This window comes from Martes martes (assembly GCF_963455335.1).
Source record: "Martes martes genome assembly, chromosome: 17".
Lineage (NCBI taxonomy): Eukaryota > Metazoa > Chordata > Mammalia > Carnivora > Mustelidae > Martes > Martes martes.
In genome coordinates this window covers 51,700,167-51,727,462 of record NC_137905.1, presented here as the reverse complement: position 1 = coordinate 51,727,462, position 27,296 = coordinate 51,700,167, and the positions used below count along the sequence as shown (strand labels likewise).

Sequence of the window (27,296 nt, the reverse complement as noted above, 5' to 3'; positions counted from 1 at the left end):
GAGAGAGCGAGAGAGAACACGCAAGCACATGCAAGTGGGGGAGGGGCAGGGGGAGGGAGAGAACCTCAAGCGGACTCCCCACTGAGCGTGGAGCCCAACTCTGGGCTCGATCTCACAACCCTGAGATCATGACCTGCGCAAAATCAAGAGTCAGACATGAAACCAACCGAGCCATCGGACGCCCCTCTAGAGGGGAATTTGACAAGTGGGTCTCATGGGGCTGCAGGAGGAATAATATCCGTCCTTCTGTCCCCACCTCAACTCAGCAGTAAAGAGACTCTGCTATAACCCAAGACGGCTCATGGGTCACATCTACTCCTCTCCCCAGGACCCCCCAGGAACTCCCAGCTCCCTGAGAGTAAACTCTGTCTCTGTCTCTCTGGGTCTCTGCCTCTAGCGATCTTGTCCCACCACAAAGGGACCTGAGGACCTGTCCCCAAGACCTTGTATGACCTGCTCTCAGTCACCTCCCCACCGGTTCCACTTGCTGACTCCATTCCAGCCACACTGGCCTGCTGGCTGGTCCACACACACACACACACACACACACACACTGGCTTCAGGGCCCTTTCTGTTCCCTCTGCCCTGCCGGCTCTCTCTCTCTGGATCTCCCCAGGGCTTCAACCTCTGTTCACCAGCACAGCCCCTCCAGGGCACTCAACAGAGCATTGCCTTCCTGCACCATCCAGAACCTTCTGTCTGGCTTGCTCACTGCTGGGTCCAGCCTGCCAGTTTTACTTTCCGTCTCCAGGAGTGCCCTCAAAGCCTGCTAACGCCCCGAGCCCCCTTTCCAAATGCCCGATCTCTCCTTCAGCACTGCAGTCCCCACAACGCCCAGCCACAGCCCCCGATTCCTCCCTGAGGCCCCTGTCCCCCTCTAAGAGACACACAGACAAGGCCCCAGCACTGGAGTTTATTGCCTCCGTGGCAGAGAGGAGGCATTCTGGGGGCAGTGCCCGCAGGCGAGTCAAAGGGGGGGGGGCGGGTGTTTCTCTGCTGTGTGGTGTGAGGCTGGGATGGGGCACTGGGGTGGCCGGTGGAGGCTCCTGGAGGCTGAGCTTGGTTTGGGAGCCCCTCCCTGGTCTGGGCTGGGTGATTCTGCCAGCGAGAAATGGATTGTTCACTCGCCCTTGGGGTCTACGAGACCCCCGGGGGCAGCATGGGAAGGGCTGGGAGGGGCTGCAGTGTCTCGGAGAAGTTGACCTGGTGGGTCCCTGAGAGCTCAGAGGCAGAGGGACTTGGATGCGGGTGTCCACACCCCCGCAGGTCCAGATGGGGAGGGGCGGCCTGGTCACGGGGGGGGGGGCCCTCCTCAGGTCATCCCCTGGGGCTACAAGGCTGTAGCGCCCACGTGGGGGGCGGGCTCAGAGCTCATCGTGGTGACGTGTCAGGTCCTCGCCGTAGTTGGTGGCCTGGCTGCCCACGAACATGTTCCAGTTACTGAGGATCTCCGCCTTGCTCAAACGCCCATCCTGGAGGGAGGGTCAGAGGGCAGCCGGGGTGACGAGGGGCCCTGCCTGGGAGACTCCTCTCTGAGCCTTAGTCTGTCCCCCCCTTTCCACCACCCCCTCCCGCCCCCCATTCCTCATTGTCCCAGGCCCAGCAGGGCCCCGGGGCAGCTCCTGGCCGGTCCCACCTCGCCGGCACAGCAGCCCCCTGCGCGCACCTTGTCCGTGTCGCTCTCGTGCAGCAGGTGGTTGGCCTCCACCAGCGGCTGGTCCTGGGCGGGGGGCAGCACCCAGTGGCCCACCTCGCTGCCGTCCAGCCGCCCGTCCTTGTTCAGATCGCGGAAGTCCCGGAACTGCTCCCGCTCCGTCTGCACCCAGGCCGGCTCCTCCTCCCCGGGCTCCGCCGAGTACAGATCCGCTGCGCCGGGCGACAAGGGCGGTGTCAGGTCGGGTTCGGGGCTGGCGGGCACCCCAGGGCTCTGTCCCCGGTCCGCCGCCTCCGGACCGCGGGCACCCCCCGCAGCCCAGTGCCCCTGCTCTCCCGCCTCGGGCTCCTCCTCTGCCGGAATGGGGCTAACAGCGACGCGGGACCAGCCGGGGCTCCCCCTGCTAGGGGGAAAGGGACTGGACGGGTTGATCATTTCCTTGACCGGCTGTCAATCTGTTTGCCTGGGACAGGGGCGCACGCCTGGTGAGGAGATACTAAAAAGCCACCTTTAGAACCGCTCACCCCACTTTAAGAAGCTCCCTTGGGACACCTGGGTGGCTCAGTCAGTTAAGCGGCTGCCTTCGGCCGGGGTCATGATCTCAGGGTCCTGTGATCGAGTTCTGCATTGGGCTCCCTGCTCTGCGCAGAACATGCTTCTCCCTCACCCTCTGCCTGCCGCTCTGCCTACCTGTGCTCTCTCTCCCTGTCAAATAAATAAATAAAATCTTAAAAAAAAAAAAAAATCGGCGGCCTTCTGCTCAGGTCATGATCCCAGAGTCCTGGGATTGAGCCCCACAACCGGCTCCCTGTTCTATAAAAGCCTGCTTCCCTCTCTCCCTGTCCCTCTCCCTCTGCCCTTCCCCCTGCTTGTGCCCTCTCTCAAATAAATAAAATCTTTATTTAAAAAAAAAAGACTTATTTATTTGACAGAGAGACAGAGAGAGCACATCCATCCAAAACATTTTCATCCTCCCAAAAGGAGACCCCTTTCCCATTAAGAAGTGACCCCCCCTACACCGGCCACCCCCACCCCAGCCCCAGGCCATGGATAATCTAATTCCTGTCTCCATACAATAACAGTGTGGCCCCTCTGTGTCTGGCTTCTTTCACTTGGCACAGTGTTTTAATTTTGTATTTAAGTGTAGCTGACACACAGTGTTACATTAGTTTGGGGTGTCAGACATAGGTTTGGGGTGTGAGACCTAGGTGACTAGACTTACCCACACTGTAGCGGATGAGTACTTCCTCCCCCCCTTTTTTATTTTATTTTATTTTATTTTATTTTATTTTATTTTATTTGACAGAGAGAGATCACAGTAGACAGAGAGGCAGGCAGAGAGAGAGAGAGAGGGAAGCAGGCTCCCCGCCGAGCAGAGAGCCCGATGCGGGACTCGATCCCAAGACCCCGAGATCGCGACGCGAGCTGAACGCAGTGGCTTAACCCACCGAGCCACCCAGGCGCCCACTTCCTCCCCTTTTATGGCTGAACAACATCCCATTGTATAGCTCGCCCGCCTTCCACTCTGCATTCATCCCCCAGGGGCGTCTGGGTTGACCAGATGTCATTGTAGGAGCTGGGTACTCTACTCCCACCGTTTTTAAAATTTTTATTTATTTATTTGTCAGAGAGAGAGAAAGAGCACAAGCAGGGGGAGCAGCAGACTCCCCCACCAAGCAGAGAGCCTGATGCAGGGCTCGATCCCTGGACCGTGGGATCATGACCTGAGCCAAAAGCAGACGCTTAACCTACTGAGCCACCCGGGTGCCCCCTCTACTGCGGCCTCTACAGGTAAGTACAGGTAAGTACAGGTTGAGGAACTCATTTCCGGTCCCATGGCTGGCAGGTGGCAGGTGGGAGACACAGAACACTTGTTCTAGAACCTACACCCTTGAGCACGGTGCACCCCCACCTCTCCCACCTTCCCAGACATGCCACCCACCTGCCCTCCCAGCCTGGGTCAGAGCCCGGGACGCCCCCTCCACCCTCCTGGCTCATATTCTTCCCTCTACCATCCAACAGTTGAGAAATTACATTCCCCTGGGGAGTCCTGGGGTGCAGCCCATGTCTGTCTCCCCAGAACCCCACAGGGAAAGGAGAGGCCTAGGGGGCAGGGGTGGGACCTCAAGCTCGGTCTGCCGGGACTGCCATCCGGCTCCACGTCAGCCAGGTATCTACCCCTCGGGCCTCAGCTTCCTCATCCGTGAAAAGGGGCGATAACACCCCTCTTGTCAGTTGCCACGGGGATGAAGCCCATTTTCAAGCTGCTCGCCACTTAGAACAGAGCCTCGCCTGTGGCAACAAGGTGTGTGACTCAGTGATGACCCCTGAATTTTTTCTGACCAAAAAAAAAAAAAAAAAGACTTCTATCTTTCTCACAGATGTAAGGAAGATAAATTATGCTTAAATAAAAATGTTCTGCCTGAGGGTTTGTTCCATAAAAACAGGCCACAGAAAAGTGTTTTCCAGCTCGTACAAATATCCATGTTTAACAGCTTTCCCCTCAACCAAATTCTTTGCCTCCCAGAGGGCAGGGGGGTAGAGGCAGGGCCCAGGGGAAATCTGGGGGTGTCGCGAGGGGCCCTCCAATCCTGAGTTTACAGGAGACACAGTCTTTGCTGTGCAAATGCAGACTCAAGACAATCTCCCCAACCCCAACCAATGTAGCCTCTGAGGCCTAATTCTGCAGATAATCCAGACTCTTCAAGGAAGAAAGCCGGTCTGTGACATTCTCTGCTGTGTCCTCAACCACAAACCTGCAGTAGGAGCTCAATAATGTTTTCTGGTTCTGGCACACAGTGGGTGCTTAATAGGTGCTTTTTTGGTCTGGCCCACAGAAGGTCCTGGATAAATGCTTCCTGGGCCTGACACAGAGTAGGTGCTTGGTAAAGATTTGCTGGGCCCAACAAATATACGTATTCAATCAATGTTAGCTGGGCCCCACACACAGTGGGTGATCAATAAATACTTTTAGGGCCCAGCACACAGTAGGTGCTCAATTAATGTTTGGTGGCTACCAGAACTGAAGCAGCGTCCCTGCCCCCACTTCAGAGGGCCCCTGCTCTGCTATGGGTGGTATACTCTGGGCTGCCTGGGGGAGGACAGGTGTCCTCAGGGAGGGATCGGCTTCCACTCACCGATATACTCATCCACTTGGACGTAGCCATCCTTGTTCTTGTCCAGATCCTCCAGGGTTTCCTGGGGGAAAGAGAGGCATTGGGGCTGGCTCCTGAGGAGGGCTGGGCCCCTGGGGCTGGGATGTGAAGTTTTCTCGGGGAATCTGGCTCGGGCTCGGTTGTATGGGCAGGCATCAGAGAAGTCTCAATAGGGTCAACCTGTCCCGGGTAGGGGTAGAGGTTGGGTGGCTTTCTGGGGTGTATAATGACGCGGGTTCTACCTGCCTTTAGTGGGTGGGGGTCAGAGAACCTAGATATCCTTGCTTCCACCCAAGAAGACCTGTCCTGCCTCCCTCACGCTTTTCTCACACCCAACAGCAAATGCTCTCCAAGGGCAGGAGCCCCTTCCTGTTTAGCAGAGCCCAGACCCCAGCTCCATTTTACAACAGAGCAAGACACACTTGGTGGCCCACTGTGACCCAGGCTCAGTACCTCTGCTCTCGGTTTTCTCTCCACTTCTTGAGCAAACAGCTTCTGTTCCCCACTTTTTAAGATGTGTTTGTTTATTATTTGGGAGAGGCAGTGAAGGACAGAGGGAGAGGGGAAACAGACTCCCCACTGAGCTGGGAGCCTGAGGGGGGGGCTCGATCTCACAGCCCTGTGACCTTGACCTGAGCCACAATCAAGAGTCAGAGACTTAACTGACTGAGCCACCCAGGTGCCCCTGTTTCCCACTTTTATATTCAAACTCACGGTAGGATGGGGTAGGGTCTGACACGCCACTATGCCTTCCTCACAAAGAAAGCTCCAACATTTTAGGGTTGCCAGAAAAAAATGCAGGATGCTCACTTACATCCAACTTTCAACGTCAATTATGAACAAATAATAATTCTTTATTTTTTTAAAAGATTTTATTTATTTATTTGACAGAGATCACAAGTAGGCAGAGGCGGGCGGTGTGGGGTGGGCGGAGCAGGCTCCCCCCGAGCAAAGAGCCTGATGTGGGGCTTGATCCCAGGACCCCAAGATCATGACCTGAACTGAAGGCAGAGGCTCAACCCACTGAGCCACCCAGGCGCCCCAATAATTCTTTAGAATAAGGATTCTTTAGAATTTAGAATTCCTTAGAATTTAGAATTCTAAATTTAGAATTTAGAATTCTTTAGAATAAGGATGCCCCACACAATATCTGGAACATACTTATACTACCGGACACAGTTACATCTGAATTTCAGGTATTTTTTTTAAAACATAAGTATATCCCAAATGTTGTGTGGGACATACTTATACTTAAAAAATGGTTTATATGACTTGTTACAAATTCAAGTATAATTGAATGCCCTTTGTTATTTGGTAAAGGTGGTAACTCTGTAGCACTTATATATTGAAATTCTTGTTATTTCTTATAAGTGACTTTTGTTATTATTTTTTTTTTTCAAGTAGGCTCCATGCCCAGTGTGCCTCTTGAACTCGTGCCTCTGAGATCAGGAGTCACATAGTCTGACTGAGCCAGCCAGAGGGCCCTCTAAGTGACACTCGATATAAACGAATGTAAAAGAGTTTAGACAAGGGCTCAGCAAACTTTTCCCAAAAAGGGCCAGAGAGGAAATAGTTCTGGGTTTTTGTGCTGTATGGTCTCTGTCGAAATGACACAGCACAGCTCTCTGGTTGTGGCACATGGAAGCCTAGGATCGTGGCTATGTTCCAATAAAACTTTATTTGTGAAAACAAGTTGTGGGCTGGATTCTGCTGCGGGTTGGGCAGTTTGTTGACCGTTGGTGTGGATCATGGATTCAACTGCCGGGGTTCAAATCCGAGCTGGGGCAATTCTGGTCTGGGTGATCTCAGGCAAGTCTCCCCATCTCTCTGTGCCTAGGTGTCCTCATCTATAAAATGAAGATGGTAGGGCGCCTGGGTGGCTCAGTTGGTTAGGCGTCTGCCTTTGGCTTGGGTCATAACCCTGGGGAGCTGGGATCGAACCCCACATTGGGGTCCCTGTTCAGTGGGGATTCTGCTTCTTCGTCTCCCTCTGCCCCTCCCCCACTCATATTCTCTCTCTCTCTAATAAATGAGATCTTAAAAAAATAATATAATAAAATGAAGATGTTAGCCCACCCCCATGCCATGAGGATTCACTCAGGCTAATATTTAGGTCAAGGTGTTACCACAGTCCTCCTGGTACACAGCACACGCTGTCAGGGTCTGTTAAATAATCTCAATTCAGGGGGCCCCCGGCTGACTCAGTCAGTAGAGCGCGTGGCTCTTGGTCTTGGGGTTGTAAGTTCAAGTTCCACGTTGGAGGTAGAGATTACTTAAAAAACAAAATCTTAAAAGAAAAAAACCTCGACTCAGGGGCGTAAAAGGTATTTCGACATTATCTGCTATAAAAAAAGGACTTTGGGTCTTGGAGGGTGGGGAGTCTAGTGGGTTCGAGAAGGCTGGGTTAATGACCTCTCTCCTCTCCGGATCGTAGTCACCTCTGGAATGGGCCGGAAGGCCCACCTCAACGGTGCACACATCAGGTCAGTAAAATGCCTGAGAAATATCGGAAGCAACTGCAAACACACATCCCAGTGGGAGCAGGGATTCTACTGCTGGAAGTTTTCTCCCGTAGCTATACTGACGCGTGCGTGCAATGTGACGTAAGGAGCATTTATCACCAATTTTGTAGGTTTACGTGTATTAACTCATCTAGTCCCTACAACCGGCCCTGATGTAGGAACAGTTATCAGTACCACAATTTTATAGATGAAGAACGGGCCCAGAGAGGTTAAGTAACTTGCCCAAGGTCACACAGCCAGGAAGCTGCAGGGCTGGGACTTGAACCCAGGCCTCCTGGCCTCAGAGCCCTTGATCCTAACAGGCTTGCCACAGACCCTCACACTAGCTGTGGAAATGGAGCCACAGGAGAGGGGTTGGGGGATAGGGTCGAGAAGATGGGAAAGGTAGAGGGTTATCCAGTTTTCTGGGGTCCTTTGGGCATTTAAACACATTAGTATGTTAGCTATTTTAGACATTCAACTACATTATTTTTTCATTTTTTATTTTTTTAAAGATGTTATTTATTTATTTGAGAGAGAGAGAGAGAGAGCAGAGGGAGAGGGAGAAGCAGACTCCCTGCTGAGCAGGGAGCCTGACACGGGGCTTGATCCCAGGACCCCGGGGTCATGATCCAAGCCAAAGGCAGATGCTTAACCAACTGAGACACCCAGGTGCCCCAAAACTACATTTTAAAAATAATTTTTAAAATAATAATTTGTGGGGATGCCTGGGCGGCTCAGTTGGTTAAATGTCTGTCTTCAGCTCAGGTCATGGATCGAGTCATGCTTTGGAATCCCTGCTCAGTGGGAAGCCTGCTTCTCCCTCTCCCTCTGCCTGCCATTCCCCCTGCTTAAGCGCTCTCTCGCTCTCTGTCAAGTAAATAAATAAAATTTAAAATAATAATAATAATAATAACAATTAGTGAAAATTTAGGCATGGTAGAAATGGGTGTAAATCCTTCCACAAAGAGTGAACCCTCATGTGAACTATGGACTTTGGGTGGTGACGTGTGGGTTTTGGTCTGTCCACTGTATCGAGTGTCCCACTCTGGTGCACGATGTTGATGGGGGGAGGGTGTGCATGTGGGGGCAGGGGCAGTGTGGGAAATCTGTGGACCCCCCCCTTGCTCAATATGGCCCTGAAACTAAACCTGCTCTAAAAATTAAGGTCAGGGGCATGGGGCTGGCTCAGTTGGTAGAAAATGTGACTCTTGATCTTGGGGTTGTGGCTTTAAGCTTCAGATCGGATCTGGAGATTATTTAAAAATAAAATCTTAGGGTGCCTGAATGGCTCAGTTAAGCATCTGCCTTCAGCTCGGGTCATGATCCCAGGGTCCCGGGATCAAGTCCCCCATCAGGCCCCCCGGCTCAGCGGGGAGCCTGCTTCTCCCTCTCCCTGTGTGTGTGCTCTCTCACTCTCTCTCTCTCAAATAAGTAAATAAAATCTTTAAATAAAATAAAATATTTTAAAATAAAATAAAAATAAAACTGTTGGGGGAAAAAATGAAGGAGAAAAAAATCCTTCCACTACTTGGGAAGCTGGGCGGCTCAGTTAGCTAAGTGTCCAGTTCTTGATTTTGGCTCAGGTTATGATCTCCGAGTCATGAGATCAAGCCCCAAGTCAAGGTCCACATTGGGCATGGAGCCTGCTCAAGATTCTCTCTCCCTCTCTCTCTGCCCCTCCCCCCTTTCTCTCTAAAAAAACAAAAACAAAACCTGCCACTATAAAATGGAGAAGGAATTGGGATTGGCACAAAAATTATAAAGGAGGGGCGCCTGGGTGGCTCAGTGGGTTAAGCCTCTGCCTTCAGCTCAGGTCATGATCCCAGGGTCCTGGGATCGAGCCCCACATAGGGCTCTCTGCTCAGCGTGGATCCTGCTTCCCTTCCTCTCTCTCTGCCTGCCTCTCTGCCTACTTGTGATCTCTGTCGGTCAAATAAATAAATAAAATCTTTTAAAAAAAATTATAAAGGAATAAGAAAACAACAGGGGTCAGCAGAAATGGCCTCAGAGTAGACACTCCATGTGTGGGGTTGGGGTTTTTCAGGGGTTCAGCCAGGATTGGGGCTCCCCGAGGCACTTCTGGGGAATGTGTTTTCAGGCCGGGGGCCTGGACTCCAAAGGTGAGGACAAGAAGGGGAAGGCAGACCCAGGAGAGATCAGACACTCGGAGGTCAGGCGACGGGCAGGGAAGAGGTCGCCCTCCGCGGGTCTGTTTGCAGGCTAGGTTCCCTGGGGAAGGTGCTGCAAAACCAGGTTTCCCCCCAGGGAAACACTGGTGGGAGGGGCCTGACCTCAGAAGCCCGGATCCCAGGAGGTGGGTGGGAAGTGGCGAGCAGCCTCCTCGGGCCCCCACTCACAGCAATCACGATGTCCCGCATGTGAGGGAACTCTTCGGGGTGCAAGAAGGCTGTCAGCTCCTCCCGCGTGGCCATCGAGTCCCCGTCCTGGTCCGCCACCCGGAAACGCCGCTCGTCCCGAGCCAGCATTTTCTTGTAGGTCTCGGCGTCCTCCACGTCGTGAAATTCCTCACCTGGGGAAGGGGACAATCTCTTTCAGCTTTTTTTTTTTTTTTTAAAGATTTTGTTTATTTATTTGACAGAGAGAGAAATCACAAGTAGGCAGAGAGGCAGGCAGAGAGAGAGGAAGGGAAGCAGGCTCCCCGCTGAGCAGAGAGCCCGATGCCGGGCTAAATCCCAGGACCCTGAGATCATGACCTGAGCCGAAGGCAGGGGCTTAACCCACTGAGCCACCCAGGCGCCCCTCAGCTGTGTTTTACTGGAAGGAACGCCAGGCAGGTTGAGGGAAAAGACAAAGGATTCAGCTCAGTAGAATCAGAGCAGGAAGACACCCCCCCCCAACCTGTAATAATGAATATATATTCATTGTTTACTTATATTAGCAACGTTGTCATGAAAGCTTATTATATGCAAAGCTCTTTCCCTACAAAATTGCATTTGATTCTCACAAAAAGCAAGTCAAGAGAGTCTTTTCATCTATTCTCACTTTATGAAGGAGAAAATGGATTTCCACAGAGAGGAAATCACCAGCCCGAAGTCATGCAGCCAGGAAAGGAGCTCTGAGTTGACACTGGCCCTTTGGGCCCCAAGGTCACCCACTGTTGCTTTAAGTTATACAGGCACAGGTTATAGGACAGAGAATAGGAGAAGGGCGTTTTCGAGAAAGGAAAGGGTATGAGCGGAATGTGGAGGTTTGAAGAGCTCCTGAGTTCAGGGAAACTACAGAGGGTCCACTTGGCTGGCCAGAAAATGCAGGAAAACACAGCCAGAGGGGTGGGCCAGGCTGGGCTGAGGAGCTGGGTGTCTCTTCTGGAGACCCTGAGGAGCCATGAAGGGCTGCGAGCAGGGGAGAATTAGGATCGACTCCAGGGGTGGGAAGACCCCTCTGCGATACAGGAGGGACAGACTGGAGGAGGAGTGTGGAGGGAGGGTCCAGGAGGGAGAGAACAAGAGCAGTGGGGGTCGCCGGGCTGGGGCATGGGGACAGACAAGAGGGAACGCAGTCAGGGGACGGGGTAAATGGATTTGAGGTTTTTTGTTTTTTGTTTTTAAGATATTATTCATTTGATAGAGAGCAAGAAAGCACAAGCAGGAGGAGCAGCAGATGAAAAAGGAGAAGCGGGCTCCCTGCTGAGCAATGAGCCTGATGCAGGACTGATCCCAGGACCCCAGGATCATGACCTGAGCGGAAGGCAGATGCTTAACCTACTGAGCCACCCAGGAGCCCCAAGATTTGGGGTTCTGTCAGAGATCAACGGTCAGGATGACAGGACATGGGAGGTCGATGTCCCTAGGCAAGGATCCCCCAGTCACGGTAACAGAGGTCGTGGATGCCATCACGAGTGAGAAGCCAGAGATCAGGGATTGGGAGTTTCCGGTGATGGAGTACTGGAAGTGCGTAGAACTTGATCAAGGGTTGGAAGCAAAGGTTAGGGATTCTGTTTCCTAGGCTAAAGGTTCTCAGAATAAGGCTGTCAAAAAGGTCAAGGTCACAGTGTGTGTGTTTTCGGGGGAGCAAGAGTCGGGATCTCGCCGCGTACCCGGCTCGTAGTGGCCATAGGTGGCGTTGCGCAGCTCCTCCCAACCCACGCGCCCGTCGCGGTCCGTGTCGTACGTGTTCCAGGCCGCGGTCACCGAGTCCCGTATGTGCCGCTGCTGCGTGTGCGCGATCCAAGCACGGAGCTCGGCCAGCGACACCCAGCCGTCCCCGTCCCCTGCACGGTCCATGCGGTCCACGATGCGCCTGCGAGTCGGGGCGGGGCACACATCAGTCGCAGACTCCGCCCACCAGGAGACCCGCCTTCGCCCAGGCTCCGCCCCTCACACGGAGCCACGCCCCCACTTGAAACACTCCCCCCACCCCCCCCCACCCCCATATAGGGTTGATAAAACGGTCCCAGAGCCGCCCCGCGCACCGAGGGGAGAAACCGGTCAATCCCGGGCCACGCCCAGGGCAGAGCTCCGCCCCCTCAATCCAGGCGCTGCGGGTCTACCGCTGGCGCTGCGGTCCTCCACACGCCCTGGTTGGGGGAAGGGACCTAAAGCAATCCAGGGCCACACCCGTCACTCCGACTCTGCCCCTGGGCCCTACTTGCTCCCCTCTCCCATTTGTCCGAGTTGGGGTGGGGGCAAGGAGGAGGTGTCACATCGCACCCCCCGTCCGCTGGTCCCCTGGGCCAAGACTCTCTCTGAACTCTTGATGCCCACGGCCACGCACGCACCTGACCCCTCGCCCTTTCAGGCGCGGCGGGTCCTCAGGTCATCCCTTCCAACCCCGCCCGCTGCCCCGCCCGCCTGGCTGCGCGGGCCTATTTCAGGCCCCTCTCCCTCCCGCCCGACCTGGTGCTGCGCCCCGCCCCTTCCCCCTACTTCCTCCAGACCGTCTCAGGCTTCGCCCGAGGACCATCACCCGCAACCCCGCGGGCTTGGCCACCATCAGTTCCTTCCTCATGCTTCGGCCGGATCATGGGCACCGTGCGGTCTATGAAGCCGCTGAAGGCCGTTCCTCGCGCACCTTCTCCCGGGCCGCTCGGATCTGCTCCCAGGCCTCCTCCCCCGTCCCCCGGCCACTCCCGCCACCGGTTTGGGTCCTTACCCAACCGCTCACAGAGCCCACAAGGAGCGCTCCTCTTGGTCACCGTCCTTAAACCCCGCAACCCAGTTCCCAGGGTCGACTCCGACACGGCTGTGCCCAGATCGCCGGCCCCTGCAACCCCCGCGCGTCAGGCTGTGTCTGCTCTGATCAGTCTGGAGCTGGAGTCCCGGGATTCCCACGCTACCCTGAGGTTCAAGCTGTTGTCAAGACCGTGGGCTCCACCGCAAGATATTTTAGGTTCAAATCCTATCACCTCCTCTTGCTGGCTGTGTGACCGTGGGCAAGCCACTGAAACCTCTCTGTGCCTCAGTTTACCCCTCTATAAAATGGAGGAAAATGATAGAACCTACCCTGAAGTCTGGTTGTGGGGATTAAAGAAGTTAACCCTTGTAGAGCACTTAGAACAGTGCCAGGAATTGCAGTAATGCTACGCCAAATGTAAAGCCTATTACGCTGCCTTTCTTCCTCCCTCCCTCCTTCACCCAGTCCCATCCATGCACAGTCTCCCAGCCAGCAGTCAGTACCACTCTCTCCATCCTGATCTAGTCATCATCCCCTCCTGTCTTCCAACTGCACTGCTGCAGACGCTTCCTCACCTATAGTCTGTTCCCCAAAAGGCAACCAGAAGGATTCTGTTGAAACCTAAGTCAGCTCACACCCTCCCTCTGCTTAGAGCCCTCCCATGGCTTTCATCTCCCTCAGAGAAACGCTGAAATCTTCACTGTGGCCTGAAGGCCCTGACCTCTTTTTCCCTCCTCTGCCATCACCTTCCACATTCTCCTCTTCCATCACTGGGTTCCAGCCACATGGGCTTCACCGTTCTGCAAATATCAGGCCCGATCCTGCCTCAGGGCCTTTGCACTTACAGTTCCCTCTGCTTGGAGTGCTATTCCCCCATATATCCACACGGCTCAAATATTACCTTCTCACTGAAGCCTCCCTTCACTTCCCTGTTAAAAATTACAACCCTGAATCTTCCCCTCCGTCTCTCTCCTACCCAAGACGCGCTCGGCTTTCCTCTGGGCTGAGCTGGTCGAATTCCTTGGCCACTTCCCGTCCCAGGAAAGCCTCATGGTCGTACTGGAAATTCCCGTGGGCGTCATCATGAGGGGCCTCGCTCAGGGGGGCCGCCTGGTGTACCCTCCCCTGCCCATGAGGGCCTGCATCGGGGGATGGCTTGCCCTGGGCCCCGCGCCTCAGCAGCAGCAGCAGCAGCAGAAGTGATGGTCGCCACATCATCAGTCCCTAGGGAGCAGTGGAGGCTAAAAGTCAGGGGTCACAGGAAAAACAACAGAGATAGGACAGGAGAATGGGGGTGGGGGCGGAGAAACCGAAGACAAGACAGAGAGATGGCAGCTGGCCACAAAGTTTAGGGCTCAAGAAGGGCCGGGGGTGGGAAAAAAGGGGGCGGGGTTCTCAGAGGTAAAAGCAGAGGTAGGGACTGAATCTTCTGAGGGAGTCCCAGACCGGTCCCAGAGCCGCTGGTGGGGGTTTCAAACGCTAGACGTGGCGCACTTCCCACGCACACTGCGGGGCGGGGTCGTGTCCAGAGAGCAATCATGCAGGCCCCCAGGCGTTATTTGCAGCCCGGACCCACTTTCCCGGCTCGAAAGAACCCGCACCGTCCTCCCTGGGAAGCCACCCCCCTCCCTCACCTCCCTTTACCAGTTTAGCCAGCTTCACTTCGCTCTACACAGTGGGCTCTGCTTTCTCTGAAAAGATGCCCAATTTAGCGGCTCTCCAGCCAGGCCCCGCCCCCAGCAGCGCAGAGGCCCCGCCCCCGACCAATGAGCGCTCAGAAGGACCCCAAGGGGCGGGGCCGGTGAGCTCCGTGAAGGCCGCGGGCCCCGACGCCACGTCCACAGAGAAGAGCGCGGCCCCAGAGGTTCCGCCCCCCTTCCCTGGGCAGGCGGGTGGGCGGCTCGGGAGAGACGCGGATGCCCAGAACTACAACTCCCGGCAGCCATCGCAGCGCCCTGCCAGACCACCGACCAGGTCCCGCCGAACTATTTCCCCAAGCCTCTTGGGAGGTGGTTTGGGGTTTTTTGGAGTTTGGGGTTGTTTTGTTTTATTTATTTACTTAAGTACTCTCCACACCGACGCAAAGCTGGAGGTCACCACCCCAAGATCAAGAGTCGCATCCTCTTCCGACTGAGGCCCGGCGCCCCGGGAGGTGTATTTTTATCTTTCCCTTTGTCAGCATGGTTTAAGAAAGAAGGGAACCAAGGGGCCAGAGGAGGCATCCCCTTCCCTCAAAGAGGGAACAATGCTTCTCTTCCGCTCCACCCAAGGAGACAGGTCCGACTCCAGCCAAGAATTCCTCAAAATGTGTGGCAGTGTCGGCATTCGGTAAATATCGGTGAAACTTATGAGTGAAAGAGACGTGACTTGGTATATAAAATTGGCATATTCCACAACTGGGAACTGCCTCCGGAGAGATCTGAAGCCCAGGGCTTATGTTCTTTATCCCTGCACCCCACCTACGACACACACACGTGTTCTCCTACCTCCCCGGCCTGAAAGTCGAAATGATAAGAACACAATGATTCGGGCCCAAACTCGTGTTTATATGTGGAGGTGGAAAAGAGCCATGATCATCAGGAGGGGAAACTGAGGCAGATCACACAAGAGGAGAAATCCAGAAGATCATTGGGCCCAGGACTCTTTCTGGAGGCTCAGAAATACCAGGATTCCAGGAGGTCTCACAGCATGAAGGAGGCCTGACTACGTTAGCTGGTGGTAGCCAGGATGGAGGGCGATATCAGCGGCTGAGAATGCATTTAGGTGCTACGAGTCGGCATCCTTGGGCACGCCAGGAGCAGGCAGGAGGGCTCCTACATCGTCCTCCCCACGGAGAGACATCCAAGGGGCTGAGGGAAGAGGAAGTGGGTGGGGGAGGTCAAGACAATCTCTGAAATCCCCCAGGGGTTCCTGCCTGCCCCTCCCCCACGTGTGTGTCTGTCTGTCTTTCCCAGTCTCTGTCCTCCTCCACAGGTTTCTGTCCCCCCTCGGAGCCTCTGTTTCCTCCCTCCTGTCCCACCACCTCCCATGTCTCTGTTCCTTTCTGTCTAGATCCCCGCCCTTCCGCCCCCACTCCAGGTCTGTCCCTCTCCAAGTTCTTTCCCTCTTCCCGCTCCCCACCTGGAAGCCCGTTTCTCATCCTCCTCCACAGCAGAGCTCCTCCTACAGCCACTGCCATGAGCAGTAAGAAGCCAACGACGATCCCGACCACGGGCACCGAGGATCTGCCTGGTGATTCTGCAGCCAGAGAATGACGTGAGATGCAAAGGGAACCCTCCGGCCCATCTGAGCCAGGGCCAGAGCCTGGGGATTCTCAGTCCCTCCCAACCACAGAGATCGCAGCATCAGGTTTTGGGGAGTGGGTGTGGACAGAGGGAACGCCGGTCAGCTGATGTTCTAGGTCTGTGCAGGACGCCCCTGCTTCGCATAGAAGAGCCAAGATGAGTCCCAGTCCCACTGGCCAAGCGACCCGTAGCAGCAGGGTGCATGGTAGTCTGACACGGAGAGCAAGGGTGGGCACAGAGCAGTAGCCCGTCAGATTCACAGAGGACTGGCCGTGGCTGAGGGACGACTGGCAGCAGCAGACAACGAATGGTCAGACTAGCAGCAGCAGGAGGGAAGGCAGTAGAACATCGGGCGGCTGTCCAGAGCGGTGAATGGGTGGACAGACCCAGTGAGGCCAGCAGCAGCAGCAGCAGCAGGAGGGAAGGCAGACCGGCAGCCGCCGGGCGGAAGGCGGTCGCAAGGCAGCCAGAGACGGGGAGTACCATGCCTCCGCGGGACCTTACCCAGCTCCACGGTCAGGGGCTGCGGCAGCCCGGCGTGCTGCACCACGCAGCGGTAGTGGTGCTCATCGCCACTTTTGACCGTCAATGAAGACCAGGCATGGAAGGAGCCATCGCCATTGGGGCCAAAGTCACCTTCTCCGGAGCCCGCAGCCAGCCCGTTCCGGAGGAACCGCAGTTGTAGCTCCGGGGGATAGAAGGAGAAGGCACTGCAGGTGAGCACAGAAAAGCCGGGGCTCCCAGGTCGGGCCTTCAGGCGCATGGAGGGCGGCTCTGCGGACAAACAGGCAGACAGACCTAAGCCCCAAGCCCATGAACCCCTAGGGCCAGACCCGGTGAGGGCCTGGGAAGGACGTACAGAAGCCTCCATTCCTTCCACCATAGCCAGCAGGCCCCGCCCTGTCCCCTGCACTGTGCTGAGCCTGGAGGATAGAGTGGCAAAGGTAAAGGGACATTCCTGAGGGGCTGGGGACCCCCACCTATCCACAGTAAGGATATCCACCACTCATCCATTCCTTCCTACAACAGACACACACTGAACATCATCCATGTGCCAGACACTCTTCTACGCACCCAGGACACAGCAATGAAGACAAAGGTCCCTGTCTTGGGGCGCCTGGGTGGCTCAGTTGGTTTAGCATCTGCCTTCAGTTCAGGTCATGATCCCAGGGTCCTGGGACTGAGTCCTGTGTCCAGCTCCCTGTTTGGCAGGGAATCTGCTTCTCCCTCTCTCTCTCTCCCCCATTAGTGCTCTCTCTCTTTCTCTCTCTGTGTCAGTCTCAAAAAAATAAATAAAATCTTTTTAAGCAAAAGTCCGTGTCTTGGGGCGCCTGGGTGGTTCAGTGGGTTAAAGCCTCTGCCTTCAGTTCAGGTCATGATCTCAGGGTCCAGGGATCGAGCCCTGCATCAGGCTCTCTGCTCAGTGGTGAGCCTGCTTCCTCATCTCTCTGCCTGCCTCTCTGCTTAGTTGTGATCTCTGTCTGTGAAATAAATAAATAAAATCTTAAAAAAAAAAAAAAAAGTCCCTGTCTTCGTGGAGCTTATGTTCTAATGAGGGAAGAGAGATAAATATTTGTGTGCAAATAAATGAAAAGGAAACAGACCGTGAAAGTGTTGTGATGAGAGAAAATAAAACAGACCCTACTGTCATTAAAAGATAGTAAGAAGGGGGACACCTGCGTGGCTCAGTGGGTTAAGCCTCTGCCTTCAGCTCAGGTCATGATCTCAGGGTTCTGGGATCGAGCCCCACATCCGGATCTCTGTCAGCAGGGAGACTGCTTCCCCCTCTCTCTCTCTGCCTGCCTCTCTGCCTGCTTGTGATCTCTGTCTGTCGAGTAAATAAATAAAATCTTAAAAAAAAAAAAAGATAGTAAGCAGATGTTATGAAAACCGTCATACCAGTGCATTTGAAATTGAAATGAACTGGACAAATTCCTAGGAAATGCAACCTTCCAAAACTGACACAAGAAGAAATAAAAAACTTGAGTAGTCCTACAATGATTGAATAATTTTAACCCATAACTTAAAAACTTTCCAACAATAAAAGTCCAGGCCCAGGTGACGTCATTGGTGAATTCTTAAAACAAACAAACAAATAAACGAACAAAAACAAGTAGCACATCTACACTTAATTTAGGAAAAAGGCTCCCCTATAACTCCGTGGAGGAGACAGGAAGGTGGTCTTGCAACAAATGATGCTGGGTCAACTGGAGATCCTCGAGGGACAAATGAACCTTGACCCCTTACCTCACACCATCACACGCAATTACCTCAAGACGGATCACAGTTACATGAAAAAGTTACTTATCAACCAAGCTTCTAGAAGACCTAGAAGAAAACCTTCATAGTTTTGGGAGAGGAAAGATTTCCTTAAAGAGAACACACACAAAAGCTACAGAGAAAAGATGGATGGGTTGATCTTCATTAAAATTAAGAACTTTTGGGGCGCCTGGGTGGCTCAGTGGGTTAAAGCCTCTGCCTTCAGCTCGGGTCATGATCTCAGGGTCCTGGGATCAAGCCCTGCATCGGGCTCTCTACTCAGCAGGGAGCCTGCTTCCCCCCCACCCTCTGCCCACTGCTCTGCCTACTTGTGATCTCTGTGTGTGTGTGTGTCAAATAAATAAAAACAAAATCTTTAAAAAAAAAATTAAGAACTTTTGTTCATTAAAATGTTTCATCAAGGGCACCTGGGTGGCTCAGTGGGTTAAAGCCTCTGCCTTCAGCTCAGGTCATGATCCCAGGGTCCTGGGATCGAGCCCCACATTGGGCTCTCTGCTCCGCGGGGAGACTGCTCCTCCCCCCACTCTCTCTCGCTGCCTGCCTCTCTGCCTACTTGTGATCTCTGCCTGTCAAATCAATAAATAAAATCTTAAAAAAAAAATGTTTCATCAAGAGGGTGAAAAGATAAGCTGCACACCAGGAGAAGTTATTTCCAATAGAACCATCTGACCTAGCCAAAAGATTCATATCCAGAATATATCAGGAACTCTAATAAGAAAAAGAGATAAAAATTCCAATTTAACAATGGGCAAAAACTCTCACACAGCCACTCCAAAAGAGTGGACACTCAACTGTCAATAACGTGAAGAAGTTCCCTGTCACTGGTCATCAACTTGCTGACCTGAATTTTTTAAAAGATTTATTTATTTGAAGGGGGAAGAGGGAGAGGGAGAGAGAGAGAGAGAGAGAGAATCCCAAGCAGACTCCCTGCTGAGCATGGAGCCCAGTGCGGGGCTCGATCCCATGACCCCGAGATCACAACCCGAGCTGAAACTGAGAGCCAGAGGCTTCACCAACTGAGCCACCCAGGCGCCTCCTCACTGATCTGATTTTGTCAGATTTTGCCAAATCATGTATACGATGCTCATTTATCATCACAGAAATGTAAAATGCTTCACAGTAAGACACCACCACACACCCACTGGAATGCTTCAAACTCAAGACAGACGATATCAAGTTCTGACAAGCCTGTGGAGCAACTCGACTTCTCAAACACAGCCGGTGGGACTCTGAAACGGGCTCAACCCCTTTGAGCGAAGTGTTTAGCTCTACCTGCTATAGCTAATCTGGGGCCTACACCACCACACGCAAACGGGCTCACGCTTACGGTCATCTGAAGTTCAAAATCAGTCAACGCCATGGTGATAAAAATTGAGTCAGCTGTTCCCCTTGGGAGGTATGGAATGGGAGGGGACACAAGGAAGTCTTGTAAGGTGCTGAAAATGTTCTAGATCTTGGTACACAGGCGTCCATTAAACATAAGCAATGTAAAAACAAAACAAAACAAAACAAAACATAAGCAATGTACTTTAGGTAGGTGAATTACACCTCAATGAAAAAGAAAAAACAAAGACACTATAGTGAATGAATGGACAAAACAGTGGCACGGGAGACAGTAATGGGGGTGGTATGGGGACACACTTTAACCAGGCTGATCAGGGAGGACCCAGTCATGGCAGGACCCCAAGGAAGAGAATTGTAAGCAGACAGGACAGCAGGTGCAAAGGGCCTGAGGAGGGCAAGAACCTGCCAGTTGGAGAAAGGGAAAAGAGAAAGCCAGCATGGCTGGGTGTTGTGGAATTATAGTGATTGAAAGCAGCCAGGCCCAGCCACTGATGGGGACTGGTGGGTCACAGAGTAGAGGCAGCATTATACTGTGAGGCTAGAGAAAAGCTAATAGTTTTAAGCAGTGGTGGGCTAGGAGCTCATTTATGTTTCAAAACATTCCTCTGGCTGCTAGGCAGAGCATGGCCTGTCCGGAGGGCCAGGATGGAAGCTGGGATTGCAAGATGGGGACACTGAGGACAAAAGAGCCCCTGAGAATCCCCCGGCCATGCACGGAAGTACAGCTGGGCTGTTTCTGTGTTTAAGGGGGGGCCAGGCAAGGCATCGTGGGGGTCCAAAAGAGGCAAGCGGAAAGCCTCATGGGCCACAGGAAAACCTCCCCGGCTGTGACACCAGAGGAACGGATAGAGAAGGGCAGAGGTGAGGGCTGACGTAGGCTCGAGAAACTCTGGGGGAGCCTGTCTGCCTGAGCCAAGCAGGTGCAGGCTGAGGGGAGGGACAGAGGCCACCGCCCCTCGGGGCCTCCAGGCCAGGCTGAGGAATTTGGCTCTGTCCAGAAGGCTCTGAGCTCCAGGGGAGGGCTGTGTGTGGGAGAGCAACGGGGGCAGCTCTGGGTGTGGAAAGACCCACTGGGACACGTCGGGGAGGCGCTGCACTGGGGAAGAGTGGAGGCCAGGAGGCCAGGGAAGAGGCTGGGGGAAGAGGAGGAGGCTGAGGATGGGGGTGCGGGGGCGGAGAGCTCCGTGGGGACCAGGGACCCCTCTGGAGGTTGCTCACCCTTCCACTCCAGGTTCCCACGGCCCCTCTCCAGATGGCCCAGCAGCCGCTGCGGGCAGGAGTTGAGCAGGAAGGTCTTCTCCTTGCTGACCGCTCCGGCGTGCTGCATCCACGTTTTCTGGATGGTCTCAGTCTCGGGCCAGTCCCCATCCCAGGTGCCCAGCTTAGGGTCGAAAGTCATGAAATCCTCGCCGTTCAGAGCAAACTTGGCCACAGGCACCGAGGCGTTGTCGGGGCCCAACTCACAGCCCAGCAGGCCCTGCAGGGTGTAGGGTCCTGGGGTGCCCACATACAGGTAAGCAGGACCCAGGAGCAGGGGGCCCGGCCCCTCCACGCTCAGACCCCGGGGATCCGGCTCTTACCTCCTTTCCCCAAGGCTTTGAGACCTTCAAGAAACAGCTCCTGCTTGCTCCGCAGGTCGGTCGTCTCTTTCTCCCAATACCAGGAGACCTGGTTTTCCCAGACCCAAGCCCCACACGGCTCGGCCTCAGCCCGCAGGTTATTGTAGCTCAGGTACTGCTGGGGACCCAGCCAGCCGGACACCCAGAAGGCAGGGGCCCCAGGGGCAGGAGAGGACACGGCGGTGAGGTGGTACAGGAGCGAGAGATGGCTCTCTGCGGGAGGGAGACAGAGGCCAAGAGAGCAGATGCGGGGAGGACCTAGACTGGGCGCAGGACGGATACCCTGAAAGAGAAAAGACTCAACCCCAAAGAGGAAGGACAGGCCCAGATAGTGGGAGACAGCCTGGGGGCGACGGGGACATGGGACAGACGCAGAGAGGAAAGGGACAGGCCCAGAGAGAGGGGCTGCGGCCACATTCAGAGAGAGAGGACAGGCTTGGTGGGGGACAGACTCCCGGAGGAGAAGGACAGATCCAGGAGGTGGAGGACAGACTTGGGGCGGAGGGGACAGAGTGGAAGGGGACGACGCAAAAAGGACGGGAACAGACCCAGAGAGACGGGGTGACAGACTCAGCGAGAAGCGACCAGGTGGCCCGCAGACGCGGCCACGGAGGAAGAACAGCGATAAAGTGACTCTCGGTGAAGGTCGGGCCAGTCCGAGGGAAACCTCGCATTTCCCTTCGCTTCCCTAGTCCCTTCCCGGCCGCCGGCGCCTCCCTCCAACCCCGCGGCCGCCGCCCCTCACCTGCGCGCACCGTCGGCAGCAGGAACAGCAGGAACCCGAGCCCCCAGGGCCGAGCCCGGGGGACCCCCATCCTGAGCGGGAGACCTGGGGCGGGAGGGGGCGCGTGACTGCTCCGACCCCCGCCCCGCCCCCTCCTCCCCCAGCTCCCGAGGGGCTCGGCCAGCACGCGCACCCGCGCCTGGGGGCCCCGGGGCTCCGCGACCGCGGCTGGCCACCCTGCCCTCCACCCCGGCGAACTTTCACCCCTTCATTTGATCTTTTTGGGTTAATTAATTACAGAGCTTGGATAGGCTGAGAGTTCTGTCTCAGAGCTCGGCCCCGCCTCTTCCTCCTCCCTCAGACCCTGGAATCCGAGCCCCAGCTCCTCCTCCTCAGACGGAGAGCGCGGGCCCTCGGCCCCTCCTCCCTCAGACCTGGGAGTTCAGGCCCCCCAGCTCCTTCTTTTCTGAGACCCAGGGGTCCGGGCCCCCAGCCCCTCCTCCCTCAGACCCAGGGGTCCAGGGCCTCCAGCCGCCTCCTCCCTCAGACCCAGGAGTCCTCACCCCCAGATCCCTCCTTTCTGAGACCCAGGGGTCCCGGCTTCCAGCCTCTCCTTCCCCAGACCCAGAAGTCTGAGTCCCCAGCCCCCTCCTCCCTCAGACCCAGGGGTCCAGGGTGCCTCCACTCCCGCACCACTCTTCCCTCAGACCCGAGAGCCCCTGTCCCAGGGCCTCTCCTTCCCCAGACCCAGGAGTCCAAACCCCCAGCCCCCTCCTCCATCAGGCCAAGGAGTCCAGGGCCTCCAGCCCCCCTCCTCCCTCAGACCCAGGAGTTCAGACTCTCAGCCACCTCCTTCCCCAGACCCAGGAGTCCCCACCCCTAGCACCCTCCTTTCTGAGAACCAGGGGTCTAGGCCCCTCAACCCCTCGTTCCCCAGACCCAGGAGTCCATAGCCCTCAGCCCCCTCCTCCTTCAGGCCAAGGAGTCCAGGACCTCCAGACCCTCCTCCCTCAGACCCGGGAGTCCAGACCCCCAGCCGCGTCCTTCCCCAGACCCAGGAGTCCTCACCCCCAGCCCCCTCCTCCCTCAGACCCAGGAGTCCAGGCCCCCCAGCCCCTGCTTCCCCAGACCCGGAAGTCCAAGTCCCCAGTCCTCTCCTCTCTGGGACGGAGGAGTTCAGGCCCCCTCCCACCGCGCGCGCCAGCCCCTGGCCCCCTCCTCCCTCAGACCCCGAGTACAGGACCCCAAACCACTTCTCCCTCAGATCCATGAGTCCCGACCGCCGCCCGTCCTCCCTCGGCTGGGCCCCAGCTCTGCTCACAGCAGCGAAGTTCCCTTCCAGCCAGCAGCCTGCGGCCCGAGCTGGCTCCCGTGACTGGAGACCCCAGTTCCTCTCTCACATCCTGTCCGGAGACTGCTCCCTGACTTCGGGAATATCCAACCCCGCCCCCCAGCTGCAGGGCACACCCCAGGCCCGGCGCCCAGCCTCTGAGTATTGTCTCTGCCTCGCTCTTGAAAACTTTTTTCTTTGTTTTTTTTTTCTTTTGGTCTTTCTCTGTTGCTCCCTATTTGTTATTTTGTGGCGTGAGCCACCCAGCAAATTCATGACAAAGTCGAGAGCCCGACGCTGTCGGAGTCCAGGCTTGGGAGTTTCAGGGGGTCCCCTTCTTACCTCCTTGTCCAACCGCCCCCACCTCCCACCCCTTCACCAGCTCTTGCTACTGACTGTTCCCCAGACCCCTTCTACATTTCCTCCTTGGAACCCGTCCCCTAAGCGTCCCCTTAAAATGCCTTTACACTTCTTTAGTATCTTCTGGATTTGGCCTCAATAACATAGTCCCAAGATATATTGCCGTCTGTCGGGGGCCCCTCCAGTCCCCCACCCTCTGCCCACACCGCGGCCGCCATGCCTCCATTACACTGGAATGTTGTGCATACATAGAAAGAGACTTATTTTAAGGGATTGGCTCATGTGACGGTGCCGGCTTAGCAAGTCTAAAATATGATAGGGGGTGGCTGGCAGCCTGGGGACTCGGGAAGGAGTTGTGGGTCAGGTCCCACAGCAGCAGGCTGGAGAAACTGGGAGAGCGGACCTTGCTCGGGAAAGTCTGAGGGCAGTCTCCCCGCCTGGGGGAGGTCCGTTTTGTCCTTCTGTTCAGGCCTCCAGCCGATGGGCTGCAGCCCACCCATGTTCTGGAAGGGCGGTCTGCTTTCCTCCAAGTGCCCGGACTTTAGTGGAAGTCTCATCCCAAAACATCCTCATAGAAACCTCCAGAGTAATGTTTGATCCAACAGCTGGGGCCTGGACCCCGCCAAGTTGACACATGAAATTAACCGTGACACGTGGTCCATCTGTATTCGACTAAGCGCTGGATTTCTTTCCGTTCCTCTCCTTGGTCCTGTTAGAATATCCACTAAGATCCACCCTCGGGGCTTCTAATGGTGCTGAAGGATCCTGTGTTCACCCCCCACAAATCCTGTTACAGGATCCTCTGTTCTCTCCTCAAAGCCTCCGAGGAACCTGCCAGGCCCAGCTGTCCCCCTGCGTCCCTAGGGATCTGGCTATGTCTCCAGCAGCCCTGGGGCTCTCATTTTAGAGACCTCAAGACCAAAAACAAGCAAAGTGAATAATGAAATAAAGGCTCCAGGTCCTTCTTGTGATGTTCCTTGGACCCTGGTATAAAAGGGCCAATGTCTTGTGACAGTGCGCCCCAGGACCCTGCTTTACTTTCCCTTGGAGCCTGGAAACCATCGCCCACGTGGCCTGTAGGACCCTGGCCAGAGGCCTCTACTTGGCCCCGGGTCTCTGATATCTCAGATCTCCACCCCCATGCCCTTTGGGTCCCCTGATAGAATCCTGAGGCCCAGACATAACGTCTGCAACAGCTTCTGCTAATCTCACTCTTGGAATCGGCCACCCCACCCCTGGGATCCTGCTAAGCCAGTCCTGAACCTTCCTCCTGGTGTCACCCCACAGGGGCCTCAGCCCCAGGCCCTTGTCTCCTGCTACAACATTCCTACCAGCAGCAACCCTCCCACATTTCTTGCCATCAGGCCTTTCCCATACCTCCTCGTCAGCTAGACTGTTGTTCCCTCGCCCAAGAGGGAACCACCCTCAAGGGACTGGGGACCCCACTGAAAAGGGGCCCTGAGGTCTTGCTATGTGTCTCCTCTTTAGGTCCCCGAGTCCTACTCTACTGGTTAAGAAACCTCCCCCCACCACCCCCACAAAAGGGATCTTCTCTATAGTCTAGATCCCTAAATAATGCCATGATAACCCTGGGGACAAGCCCTTGGGTTCCTGCCACAGTGCTCCCGGGACGCTAGGGCATTGTCCCTGGGGCTTCCATAACACTCACGTTTTGCCTGCCTGTCCTTCAGCTCCTGCTTTACCCCTCTCCGGGTATCTGTCTCCTCTGGGTGTCCTCGGTCCTGATACAATGTCCCATCAACTGTCACTGCCACATCTGTCAGGACACTGCTCTAATATTCACTGGGTCCTGCCAAAAAGTCCTTGATGGTGGAGGCTGGGGCGGGGGTTGCTGGATGGCTCATTTGGTTAAGCGTCTGCCTTCAGCTCAGGTCATGATCTCAGGGTCTTGAGATCAAGACCCACACTGGGCTCCCAGCTCATCGGGGAGTCTGCTTCTCCCTCTCCCTCTCCCCCTGCCTGTGCTCTTTTGGCTCTCACTCTCTCTCTCTCTAATGAATGAATAAGATCTTAAAAAAGAAAAAATAAGAATGTCTCCTAGCTCTACCATGTAGTCCTGCTTAAACACTCCAAGGCCAGCTAGTCTGTGTCCTCCGGGCTCTGGGAAAATTCCCGCAGGGTTTTCCCCACGTGTCCCGGGGTCCTGCTTCGGCGGCCGTCCCCCGTGGCCCCGGATCACTCATTCATTTCCCACTGCTGCTGTAATTCAACCACAAACTCAGCAGCTCGAAACCACACAGATTTTTGTTCCTACACTCCTGGAAGACAGACATCTAAAATGGTCCACAGCTCTGGTTCTTTCTTAAGGCTCGAGGGGAGAATCCGTTCCCTTGCCTTTTCTGGCTTCTGGAAGCTGCCTGCATTGTCATGGCCCCTTCCTCCGGCTTCAAAGGCAGCAACACAGCTGCTTCTCTCCGTTCTGACCTCTGTGTGCGTGCGGCCCTCCAGCCTCAAATCTCTCTTTGACTCTGATCTTCCCACCTCCCTCTTAATTTTTTAAATTTATTATTTTTTTAAAAGATTTTATTCATTTATTAGACAGAGAGAGATCACAAGTAGGCAGAGAGGCAGGCAGAGAGAGAAGGGAGGAAGCAGGCTCCCTGCTGAGCAGAGAGGCCGATGCGGGGCTCGATCCCAGGACCCTGGGATCATGACCTGAGCCGAAGGCAGAGGCTTTAACCCACTGAGCCACCCAGGCACCCCTAAATTAATTCTTATTAAACATAAGAACTGGTACTTTTCTCAGCCTGTGTGGGGAGCAAGCCCACAACGGTGGTGTTGTTAGTGTCATATTCTACCCAGCTGAACTAACCAGCCAGCCACTTGGCCCCCACCTTCCTCTTACAGGTACTCTAGGGATTACATTGGTCCCCTGGATAATCCCAGATCATCTCCTCATCTCAAAACCCTGAATTTAATTGCATCTGCGAAGTCCGGCTTATCATATGAAGTAACAGATTCCCAGGTTTCAGGGGATTACGGCATTCGTCTTTGGGGGAATGTCAGCCTACCGCAGTCAGGAAGGACGCTCTTCTTTGCCCCTCTTAGAATAACCCCCTTCTGACATCCTCTGCCAGGGCTGGGCAGTGAGGGTTCTCAGTCTGCCAGAACATTCCCCATAACATCCCTCCTTCCTGCCACAACAGAGAAAGCCTTCAGGGTCGCTTAGGACGCACTGGGAGTCCCTTCTAGGCGTTCTGGGGTCCTGTTTATTTATAGCAACTGCTGGGTGTCCCTTCTCATATTCCCAGAGTCCGTCTCTAACGATCCTGACTGTGCCCTCCAGAGCCCCTGGGCTCCTGCTGTTCCTCAGGGGCCCACTATAAAGAAGAGGAGGCCCGTGGCAGGACCAGTTACGTAATTTGCAGGACTTGGGGCAAATGAAAATGTGGGGCCCCTCGTTCCAACTTCAAGACGGTTCGAGCAGAGCACTGAACCATTGAACCCAGGGTGGGTCCCTTCTGAACGACGTCTGAAGCTGCCTTGGCCCTGGGGACTGTGCACTGTGATCGCGCCCTCTGCACCTGCACCAGTAGTGCCCCCTACTGACCCCGGGAGGTAATCTCGCCTGAGTTCAAAACCAAATCCTCCCTCTTCCACGTGGGCTTCTCTGAGCCCTGTTTTTTTTTTTTTTTTTTAAGATTTTTTTTTTTAATTTAATTATTTTGACAGGCAGAGATCACAAGTAGGAAGAGAGGCAGGCAGAGAGAGAAGGGAGAAAGCAGGCTCCCCGCTGAGCAGAGAGCCCGACATGGGGCTCGGTGCCAGAACCCTGGGATCACGACCTGAGCCGAAGGCAGAGGCCTTAACCCACTGAGCCACCCAGGTGCCCCATCTCTGAGCCCTGTTTTTTAACTATAAAGTGGGGATAACGATTCTGCCAACCTC

The 27,296-nt window shown here is 55.0% G+C and overlaps 2 protein-coding genes across 5 annotated transcripts; both read right to left on the bottom strand.

Annotated features, from left to right (window-relative positions):
- Positions 1–897: 897 nt before the first annotated feature.
- On the bottom strand, positions 898–14,144 carry RCN3 (reticulocalbin 3). 2 transcript variants are annotated; one of them, XM_080828744.1, is made up of 7 exons: positions 14,091–14,144; positions 13,423–13,670; positions 11,371–11,573; positions 9,671–9,843; positions 4,792–4,852; positions 1,667–1,866; positions 898–1,472 (listed from the first exon to the last, which is right to left on the bottom strand). In XM_080828744.1, exons 2-7 carry the CDS (start codon positions 13,662–13,664, stop codon positions 1,365–1,367), a joined length of 987 nt encoding a protein of 328 aa, XP_080684870.1. In that variant the 5' UTR covers positions 13,665–13,670; positions 14,091–14,144; the 3' UTR covers positions 898–1,364. The 2 variants fall into 2 exon arrangements, with proteins under 2 accessions (XP_080684870.1, XP_080684871.1); XM_080828745.1 differs by having other exon boundaries at positions 13,507–13,670.
- Positions 14,145–14,971: 827 nt separating this feature from the next.
- Positions 14,972–23,120, bottom strand: FCGRT (Fc gamma receptor and transporter). Of its 3 annotated transcripts, none has more exons than XM_080828419.1 (7): positions 23,019–23,120; positions 21,719–21,802; positions 20,935–21,186; positions 20,573–20,848; positions 16,235–16,504; positions 15,567–15,683; positions 14,972–15,295 (listed from the first exon to the last, which is right to left on the bottom strand). In XM_080828419.1, exons 2-7 carry the CDS (start codon positions 21,786–21,788, stop codon positions 15,213–15,215), a joined length of 1,068 nt encoding a protein of 355 aa, XP_080684545.1. In that variant the 5' UTR covers positions 21,789–21,802; positions 23,019–23,120; the 3' UTR covers positions 14,972–15,212. The 3 variants fall into 3 exon arrangements, with proteins under 3 accessions (XP_080684545.1, XP_080684547.1, XP_080684546.1); XM_080828421.1 differs by lacking the exon at positions 23,019–23,120 and adding an exon at positions 21,996–22,044; XM_080828420.1 differs by lacking the exon at positions 23,019–23,120 and adding an exon at positions 21,891–21,949.
- Positions 23,121–27,296: the final 4,176 nt, after the last annotated feature.